The sequence below is a fragment of the Salmo salar genome, chromosome ssa21 (assembly GCF_905237065.1).
Source record: "Salmo salar chromosome ssa21, Ssal_v3.1, whole genome shotgun sequence".
In the NCBI taxonomy this organism is placed as follows: Eukaryota; Metazoa; Chordata; class Actinopteri; order Salmoniformes; family Salmonidae; genus Salmo; species Salmo salar.
The window spans coordinates 52,273,455-52,284,242 of record NC_059462.1 but is presented as its reverse complement, the minus strand read 5'-3'; the positions used below and the strand labels follow the sequence as shown (position 1 = coordinate 52,284,242).

Here is a 10,788-nt window from a genome sequence, read left to right as displayed (position 1 = left end):
CATTTGTATGACGAAATGTGTAATATAAAAGGCTGTGTGCATTGTATGGATTTTAGAGCTCTCGTAAATAAACATTCTGACCAATTGTAGGCTGGCTCTCCGTCTGCTTCATTCAACCAGAATCTTACACCATCTGGGGGGCAGACTGAGTAGTTTAATTGAAGCTCGGTTTAAGAACATTGATAACTTAATTCCCGTAACAGCCTTGGATACAGCCAGTATTGCTCCAAAGGCGCATCACTCGTTGGCATACAGCCAGTAGTCAACCAAAGCCCCCCCCTCGCCCAAACTTCTCTCAATCGGATCTACACAAATCACTTAGGTCACCTATTTTGGATTCAAAACGGCAAATTTCACTGAAAGGTGACTAGTTTGCATCCCTGATAGTGGTGGCTGCATCATGTTATGGGTATGCTTGTAATCATTAATAAGGAGTGGGGAGTATTTCAGGATAAAAAAAAACAACTAAAAACAGACTGGAGCTAACCACAGGTCTGGTTTAGTCTGCTTTCCACCAGACAATGGGAGATGAATTCACCTTTCAGCAGGACAATAACCTAAAACACAAGACCAAATCTACACTGGAGTTGCTAACCAAGAAGACAGTGAACGTTCGAGTGGCCGAATTACAGTTTTGACTTAAATCTGCTATAGAATCTATGGCAAGTCCTGAAAATGGTTGTCTAGCAATGATCAACAACCAATTTGACAGAGTTGAATAATTAAAAAAATAACAAAATATTGTACAGTCCAGGTGTGGACTTACCCAGACAGACTCACAGCTGTAATCACTACCAGAGGTGATTCTAACATGTATTGACTCAAGATCTATTTTCTTGTGTTTTATTTTTATACAAATGTAAAAAAACAACATTACATTACAGTTGAACCAGTCCTTAGGATAGAGGTGGGCCATTATGGAAGCCAGTTTCCTGCTGAGGAGAAAGGTCAACAGTACAGTAGTAAGGACTATCTGTGGGTCAGCCGTCTTTCTTCTTGGCCTTGAGGAAGGGCTGGTGTAGCACGTCATAGAGACGTCTGGCCTGTAGGACACAGCAAACACACACACACACCACTCAATAATGCAAGGAGACTAACTAAGGAAAACTGACACTGTTCGAGGATATATTTTCCTTAATGGTTTGAAATAACCATCAACATTTGGAAATAATCACACTGAATTATAATAATTAAATGTTGAAGGTCATATTTTAAATTCAAGTGAACACTATTCCCTCTGTCAAACACATTCCTTCCTGCTCACCTTCTGTGGTCCCAGTCCAGGACAGAGAACCAGGTCCTCTTTAGCTGCAGTGATGATCCCCTCTAAGGACTGAGAAAAAGACCATCTCTTATCTCAACTCAAGACAATTCATTTGAGTACACTAGTACGGTTCATTTCAATATATAATGACAGCCTCTTACAGAGAAGGTTGACAGCAGAGTGATAGAGTCAGTCTTGTTGACAGACTTCACAGTGGTCAGACAGTCCGTCACCTGTAAAAACAAGACACTTCTCATAAAAAAAATATTTTAAAAAGTACTGTTGGCTATGGCTCTGTAACAGCTCAGACCGTAGACAGGTAGAACACTGAACAAAAATATAAAAGCAACAATTTCTAAGATTTTACTGAGTTAGTTCTTAAAAGGAAATCAGTCAATTCAAATAAATGAATAAATTAATTAGGCCCTAATCTATGTTTGTTACATGACTGGGAATACAGATACGCATCTGTTGGTCACAGATACCTTAAAAAAAAAATAATAATAATAATAAATATATAAAAATTCTGAAAACCAGTCAGTATCTGGTGTGTCCACCATTTGCCTCATGCCGTGCGACATCTCCTTCACCTATAGTTGATCAGGTTGTTAGTTGTGGCCTGTGGAATGTTGTCCCACTCTTCTTGCTGGATATTGGTGCGAACTGGAATACGCTGTCGAACAAGTCGATCCAGAGCATCCCAAACATAATACATGGGTGACATGTTTATTTAAAACGGGTGTTATCGGTATCTCTGTGCATTCAAATTGCCATCGTAAAAAATGCAATTGTGTTCGTTGTCCGTAGCTTATGCCTGCTCATACCATAACCCCACCATGGGGCACTCTGTGTGGGTGAGCTGATTGTGAACAACGCCATACACGCTGTCTGCAATCTCCCCGCTAAAGATGAAACTGGGATTCATCTGTGAAAAGCCCACTTCTCCAGTGCCCAGCAAAAGTGAGCATTTGCCCACTGAAGTCGGTTACAACGCCAAACTGCAGTCAGATCAAGACCCTGGTGAGGATAACGAGCAACGCAGATGAGCTTCCCTGAGACGGTTTCTGACAGATTTGTGCAGAAATTCTTTGGCTGTGCAAACCCACAGTTTCATAAGCTGTCCGGGTTACTGGTCTCATACGATTCCGCAGGTGAAGAAGCAGGATGTGGAGGTCCTGGGCTGGCGTGATTACACATGGTCTGCGGTTGTGAGGCCACTTGGACGTACTGCCAAATTCTTTGAAACGATGTCGGAGGCGGCTAATGGTAGAGAAATTAACATTAAATTATCTGGCAACAGCTCTGGTGGACATTCCTGCAGTTAGCATGCCAATTGCACAATCCCTTAAAACATCTATGGTATTGTGTGACAAAACTGCACATTTTAGAGTGGCCTTTTATTGTCTCCCAACACAAGGTGCACCTGTGTAATAATCATGCTGTCTACTCAGCTTCTTGATATGCCACACCTGTCAGGTAGGTAGATTAATTATCTTGGCAAAGGAGAAATTATCACTGATATGGATGTAAACACATTTGTGCACAACATTGAGGAGAAATAAGATTTTTGTGCATAAGGAACATTTCTGGGATATTTTACTTCAGCTCATGAAACCAACACTTTACATTTTGCGTTTATATTTTTGTTCAGTGTATCAATATGACTGTTGGTTATTGCCAATAATGGCTCAGACCTTCGACAGGTAGTCTTTCTCCACATGTTCCTTCAGCAGATCAGCTGGTTTCTTCTCATAGGACTTGTACGTCTCCAGGTAACGCCCCGCCTCCTCTGGACTGTTAAGAAAAATAAGTTCCAACTTAAATCTTCACTCTCAAACATTGTCATTACATAGTAAGGAATGGATAGGGTCACCGCCAGGCCAGGGGTGAGAGGGTCACCGCCAGGCCAGGGGTGAGAGGGTCACCGCCAGGCCAGGGGTGAGAGGGTCACCGCCAGGCCAGGGGTGAGAGGGTCACCGCCAGGCCAGGGGTGAGAGGGTCACCGCCAGGCCAGGGGTGAGAGGGTCACCGCCAGGCCAGGGGTGAGAGGGTTACCTCCAGGCCAGGATGAGAGTGCAGTCAGCCATGATGCAGATACGAGCCAGCTCTTTCAGAGAATGGTGAGGGTCTTTCTGCAAAACACCACCAGGGAGAGTGGGGACAGGAGAGAGTGGGGTATTAGGCAAATCTGCAATGTGTAAACTGAAAAATGATCAGTATAAAAGTACTTTTACACTATAATCATGACCTCTAATTAAATTCAACAATAAATGAGGAGAAAAGACCAATTTTCTAGCCTCACCACATCAACTAACACCAGTAGAACCCTGAGGGTGAAGGTCTGGCCCAGCAGTTTGAGACGGTCGTGGATGTAGTTGGGGTTGAGGTTGTGGTACCTCAGACTGCCGGTCCAACAAGGAGCAAGAACAGTACAACGGAGCCAGGCCAGGACAACACCAACAAGCCAGGACATCATCCAACAAGCACAGACACAAATACAAGAGGGAGATACTATTAGAACATGACTAGCAAATGTCACCATCGTTTGTTCCAGAGAAGTCGTTGCATGCATAGCAACATTTATGTGAAGGTGTAAAGGTTCACAGAATAAAACAACAAGAAAAGAAGAGAAGTGGCTAGCGGCTACTCACTAACTAGGTGAGAGGTGAGCATGTATAACAGGTTTCAGTGGAACAGAAAAGGCCACATCACACACACACACACACACAGTAAAAATTCCATAAAGCATGTATTGTACACACACAGCGACCTGAGGAAGAGAGCGCAGGTTGTCTGTCCCAGGACATAGTCAGGGACCACTTCTCCAAACTCCCAAGGCACACTCCTCACAAACTTCAGAATGGGGTTTCCTCTCTGCACAATAACAACCAAGTTGTGAAGATTAATTAGTAAGACAACACATCAAAGCTTTCTTAAGTTATTGGTAAAGTCTCTCTGAACAAAGACATTAAATTAAATTATTATGTTGGTAAGAATGCTACTTAGGTATGACACTTTTTCAACTGTAACTTTTATTAACATCCATCACTCTTACCTGTCTGGGGCTGACTATGATACTATTACCAGACCCCACTAGTTTCGGATGACCTAGGATGTTGCTGCCCTCTGACCCTTGACCCTCCCCCTGCTCAGTCCCAGCCCTCTGCCCCTCCTCTCCCTCTGTAACCCCTGGTGGTCCACCAGAACCCAGATCCTTTGTCCCCTGGGCCTGGTCCTGAGGCCTCTCACACTCCACAGAGGACGACGACGTCACATCAGGCCCACCTTGACTGGGACCCTGCTTCAAACTACCAGTCTCTGTATCTATCCCTGTCCCAGTCCCTGCAGCCACCCTGGACAGCTCCACTCTCTGAGGAGCTGAGGGGACTCGCAGAGGTGCATGGCCTTTGCTCTGGACAATAAACTCTGCGTAGGATAGCGGTTGACCAGCAGACAGGGGTACAAGCTGAGCTGTGGTCTCAGAGGTGGTTGATGATGATGATGATGCTGCTGCTGCACTCTGGCCTGCCTTAGATGAAGGCTGGAACAGGGGTTTTACCTGCAAGAGAACCCAGGTGGGTGGCTTTATTAACCATGTGCCCATGTAGTTCTCCAAAATGTGACATATGCAATGTGTATTGCAACGCTCTACAAATCAAAGCCAAGATGGAAAGTTATGAATATTGTATAGAGGTCCAAAACCGGACAACGGGAAAACTGTATTTTCAACCACTTGCTACCTTCAACCTTCCTTGTAGGTGTAACTACAATAACACTTAACGTTACATCTTAGTAATTTAGCTAGTGGACTTTAGTAACGACAAAAAGACTAGCTACACCTGAGGTTTGAGGGACTGGTTGTCTGTCTGCAACTGCAACCAAATAGAACAATCTGGACAGAAGATAGACCAGTTTCCAGAGTGTTTCGAGACACCAAATATCTCTACTGTAGCTTTGGTCAGCACTACTAAGTTAGCTAGATCGCTAACAAGACTAGGATAGTCCTTTTTCTACCTTAACCATTTGTACATCGTTACAACACACGTAATGTCTTTATTCTTTTGGAACTTCTGTAATGTTTACTGTTCATTTTTATTGTTTATTTCACTTTTGTATATTCACTTCACTTGCTTTGGCAATGTTAACATATGTTTCCCATGCCTATAAAGCCCTCTGAATTGAATTGAATAGTTAAAATAGCTAGCTAGCTTACACCCTTGAAACATAGCTGGTGATTAGCTAACTAATTAACGATTTACTTACCGGGGCTCTTTCTTTTGTGAAGGCAGAGTCGTCTAGGTTGATATTAAACCTCTTTTTTTCCATATTTGAATCAAATACATGCTCTAGCTAGCCACATAGCTACCTGCCCCTCTGTTTTTGACGTCCACTGCCGAGTGTCGATAACGTCAACCAGGCATGACTTTATGCTGTTGATCAAGGAGTCATCGATTCCACTAGCTGTATTTCCATAATCTGTCAACAGAGGACGCAAGAGTTCCACATAAGGAATAGGGTTCGTCGACTTGAACGCATTTCTGACGGCGTATTTTGAACATTGTCAGAGCATTGCACCCCCCCCTCCCCGAAAGTACTTTTTTGAAGAAGGAAAAGAATTGGAGGAAAATCCCTTGGGAAACGACAGCTAAGTAACAGATGTGTGCCAACATCTTCAATTGTAGGCTACTAAAGGAAAGAGACAAACACCAAAGCTGTATGATTGTGTAACCTTTGCTGAAGGATAATGAAGTGGAGGAGCCCGATGGCTGTCACTCTGTGGGTGTGAAACCTCAGATGCAGGACTCAGTCAAAGGCAGGAGCAAGCAGCACAGTATATTCACTTCACTTGCTTTGGCAAGGTTAACATATGTTTCCCATGCCAATAAAGCCCCTTGAATTGAATTGAATAGTTAGAATAGCTAGCTAGCTTACACCCTTGAAACATAGGGTGATGGTTAACTTTGAGATGGTAGGCCTATGAAACTGCGCATAATCTTCCAATTTTACTCATCACTATTTTGTGGTCGGCCCAAAAATGAATGTTCATCCAGCACCAGGGACTGTTTTTATCGATTTAATAATGAGACAGTCAGTGCCTATTAATGAGTATAGGCTATTGTGTAATGTTTGTGAATATAGCCTTTTTTTTTGTGTGGTACCGGTCCAAAACAAACTATTAATCAGTGACACTAGCCACATGCCTGTACGTGCGCAGATAGGGCTCTGCCTGTGTAGAGCACATGCCCCTTTGTGCCTCCACTGTGATCTTTTAGGTGGTGGTAAATTGGTTGAGAGAATACCAAGAATGTGTAAAGCTGTCGTCGAGGCAAAGGGTGGCTACTTTGAAGAATTTCAAATATAAAATATATTTGTTTTACACTTTTTTTTTGGTTACTACAACATTCCATATGTGTTATTTCATAGTTTTGATGTCATCACTATTATTCTACAATGTAGAAAATAGTAAAGATGAATAAAAACCCTTTAAATGAGTAGTTGTGTCAAAACATTTGACTGGCACTGTATATAGTATAATTCTTTTTTTTTGTCGTAGTTGTTCTGCCCAGAACTCGTCCTTAAATTCCCATCTACGCTTCAGAACCAAAAAGTTGCTTGTCTTGATTGTTGACCAGTCATCAGCACTGGCGTGCAAAGGCGTGCGTGTACATCCAGATTAGTGACAATAAATAATTAGTTTAATTTCCTCCCGTTTTGACTGGCACGAAACAGAGTAGGCTTAAGTTTATCGTCCATATAAAATACAGTTTAGCATTCTACTACTGACTCCTTTTTAGCCAGAACAATAGTCAACCTGGCGGTTTGATTGAACATTTTTATATTTCAGATCAGGCCTAGTATGGGTGGCTACTAATTGAATGTTTAAAGATTAAACGGCTGTAACATCGCACTGCCTTCATTATTATGGAATGAAGATGTAACTTATTCAGGCTCATTTATTATGATATTTGAGATGAAGAACAGTTCTACCCGGCTGGCAACGAGTACTCTGCAGGCAGGGTGCCCTCCAACGTGATGGTTGCGGTGCAGACAGAACGTCCTTTCCATCCGATCCTGTGTGTTTTAGTGAGTCCGGCAGGTCAGAGGCAGTAGGGATGACCAGGGATGTTCTATTGATAAGTGTCTGAATTTGACCGTTGTCCTGTACTGCTAAGTATTCAAAATGTAACGAGTACTTTTGGGTGTCAGGGAAAATGTATGGAGTAAAAAGTATATCATTTTCTTTAGGAATGTAGTGATGTAAAAGTTGCAAAAAATATTAACAGGAAAGTAATGTTCAGATACCCCCCAAAATGACTTCAGTAGTATTTACAAGTATTTTTATTTAAGTACTTGTCACGTCCTGACCATAGAGAGAGCTCGTGTTTTTCTATGGTAGAGTAGGTCAGGGCGTGACTGGGGTTTTTTGTCTAGTTTATTTATTTCTATGTTTGGTTCTAGTTTCTATGTTGGATTTTGTCTAGTTAAAATGTTCTATGTTGTGTTCTAGGTTCTTTTTTCTAGGTTGGGGTTTTCATATGATTCCCAATTAGAGGCAGCTGGTCATCATTGTCTCTAATTGGGGATCATATTTAAGTTGTTGTTTTTCCCAGTAGTGGTTGTGGGAGATTAGTTTGAGTTAGTGTATGTTGCACCTCTCATCACGGTTTGTTATTTTTTGCTTATAGTTTATTGTATGTCTTGCATAGTTTCACAGATAAATAAATATGTGGAACGATACACATGCCGCGCCTTGGTCTCGTTCATACGACAACCGTGACAGTACTTTACACCACTGTAAGCCGGTATGATTTTGCTTGCTCTGGACTACAGAGAAGTGTCATGACATCCCTATTTGAAATTGTCTGCAAACATGAATAACTTTCAGCTCCAAATGCAGGTGTAAAACGCAGTTTATTTCTGTAGCCTACTGTATGTTGCGTTTCAAAAAATGATGAACCATTTATGGCTGTAATGACAGGTGCATGTTCACGTGTGCAGACATGTGCGTAGGGGTCCAGATTTTGCAGCTCTTTCAGAACATCAGCTATCTGGATTTGGGTGAAGGAGAAGCTGGGGAGGCTTGGGCAAGTTGCTATGGGGGTGAAGAGCTGTTGACCGGGGTAGGGGTAGCCGGCCAGCCGTTGAAAAATGCTTATTGAAATTTTCATTTAGCTTGGATTTATCGGTGGTGACAGTGTTTCCTAGTCTCAGTGCAGTGGGCACCTTGGAGGAGGAGCTCTTCTCCATGGACTTTACAGTGTCCCAGAACCTTTTGGAGTTTGTGCTACAGCATGCAAATTTCTGATTGAAAAAGCTAGCCTTTGCTTTCCTAACTGCCTGTGTATATTGGTTCCTAACTTCCCTGAAAAGTTGCATATCGTGGGGGCTATTCGATGCTAATGCTGTACGCCACAGGATGTTTTTGTGCTGGTCAAGGACAGTCAGGTCTGGAGTGAACCAAGACTATATCTGTTCCTGGTTCTACATTTTTTTGAATGGGGCCTGCTTATTTAAGATGGTGAGGAAGGCACTTTTAAAGAATTACCAGGCATCCTCTACTGACGGAATGAGGTCAATATCCTTCCAGGATACCCGGGCCAGGTTGATTAGAAAGGCCTGCTCGCTGAAGTGTTTTAGGGAGCATTTCACAGTGATGAGGGGTGGTCGTTTGACCGCAGACCCATTACGGAGGCAGGCAACGAGGCAGTGATCGCTGAGATCCTGGTTGAAGACAGCAGAGGTGAATTTGGAAGGGCAGGTTGGTCAGGATGATATCTATGAGGATGCCTGTGTTTACGTATTTGGGGTTGTACCTGGTAGGTTCATTGATCATTTGTGTGAGATTGATGCCATCTAGGTTAGATTATAGGATGGCCGGGGTGTTAAGCATGTCCCAGTTTAGGTCACCTAACAGTACGAGCTCTGAAGAAAGATGGGGGGCAATCAATTCACATGTGGTGTCCAGGGCACAGCTGGGGGCAGAAGGTGGTCTATAGCAAGTGGCAACGGTGAGAGACTTGTTTCTGGAAAGGTGGATTTTTAAAAGTAGAAGCTCAAATTGTTTGGGGACATACCTTGATAGCTTGCAGAGTTCTGTCATACTATCTCTGCAGTAGATTGCAACTCCTCTCCCTTTGGCAGTTCTATCTTGTCGGAAAATGTTATAGCTTTAGGGATGGAAATTTCAGGATTTTGGTGTCCTTCCTAAGCCAGGATTCAGACACGGCTAGGATATCCGGGTTGGCAGAGTGTGCTAAAGCAGTGAATAAAACAAACTTAGGGAGGAGGCTTCTAATGTTAACATGCATGAAACCAAGGCTTTTACAGTTACAGAAGTCATCAAATGAGAGCGCCTGGGGAATGGGAGTGGAGCTAGGTGCTGCAGAGCTTGGATTAACCTCTATATCACCAGAGGAGTAGTAGGATAAGGGTACGGCTAAAGGCTATAAGAACTGGTCGTCTAGTGCGTTCGGAACAGAGAGTAAAAGGAGCAGGTTTCTGGGCACGGAAGAATAGATTCAAGGCATAATGTACAGACAAGGGAATGGTAGGATGTGAATACAGTGGAGATAAACCTAGGCATTGAGTGACGATGAGATCGGTATTGTCCCTAGATACACCATTTAAACCCGGTGAGGTCACTGCATGTGTGGGAGGTGGAACAAAAGGGTTAGCTAAGGCATATTGAGCAGGGCTGGAGGCTCTACAGTGAAATAAGACAAAAATGACTAACCAAAACAGCAATGGACAAGGCATATTGACATTAGGGAGAGACATGCATAGCCGAAGGATCATACGGTCTAGTGAGTAGCTAGGCGAGCTGGAGACACGGCGATTCAGACAGCTAGCGGGCCGGGGCTAGCAGGCTAGCAGAAGGGTCTTAGGGGGACGTCGCGACGGAAGAGTCAGTTGTAGCCCCCTCGGGCGGTTACGTCCGCAGACCAGTCATGATGGATCGGTAGGGTACCGTGTAGTAAAAGGGTCCAGGCCAATTGGCAAAATGGGTATTGTAGGCCAAGAAATTGGCTGATGGACGTCTTCAGCTAACAGTCCAATATGCTCTAGACAGCTAGTGGGCCGCGGCTAGCAGGCTAGCAGATGGGCATTCAGGGGACGTCGCGACGGAGGAGCCTGTTGAAAACCCCCTCGGGTGGATTACGTCGGTTGACCAGTTGTGAATGGATTGGCGGGGCTCCATGTTGGCAGTAAAATGGGTCCAGGGCAAAAAAAGGTATTGTAGCCAAAGGAGTGGCTGATGGACCTCTTCAGCTAGCCGGGAGATGGGCCTAGCATAGGCTAGCTCCAGGCTAATTGGTGCTTGCTTCGGGATAGAGACGTTAGCCAGGAGTAGCCACTCGGATGGCAGCTAGCCAGCTGTGATAATCCAGGTGAAAAGGTTCAGAGCTTGCGGTAGGAATCCGGAGATGTGGAGAAAAAGAAGTCCGGTATGCTCTGGGTTGAATCGCGCTGTGCAGACTGGCAGGAGTTGCCCGGGTTAAAGGTTAGCTGATCACTGCTAGCAG

General features: G+C 43.8%; 1 protein-coding gene across 2 annotated transcripts; it reads right to left on the bottom strand.

Moving 5' to 3' along the window:
* Nucleotides 1-827: 827 nt before the first annotated feature.
* ercc1 (excision repair cross-complementation group 1) lies at nt 828-5,692 on the bottom strand. 2 transcript variants are annotated; one of them, XM_014165660.2, is made up of 9 exons: nt 5,528-5,692; nt 4,320-4,823; nt 4,029-4,138; nt 3,567-3,666; nt 3,320-3,396; nt 2,959-3,058; nt 1,426-1,497; nt 1,265-1,333; nt 828-1,043 (listed from the first exon to the last, which is right to left on the bottom strand). In XM_014165660.2, exons 1-9 carry the CDS (start codon nt 5,588-5,590, stop codon nt 981-983), a joined length of 1,158 nt encoding a protein of 385 aa, XP_014021135.2. In that variant the 5' UTR covers nt 5,591-5,692; the 3' UTR covers nt 828-980.
* Nucleotides 5,693-10,788: the final 5,096 nt, after the last annotated feature.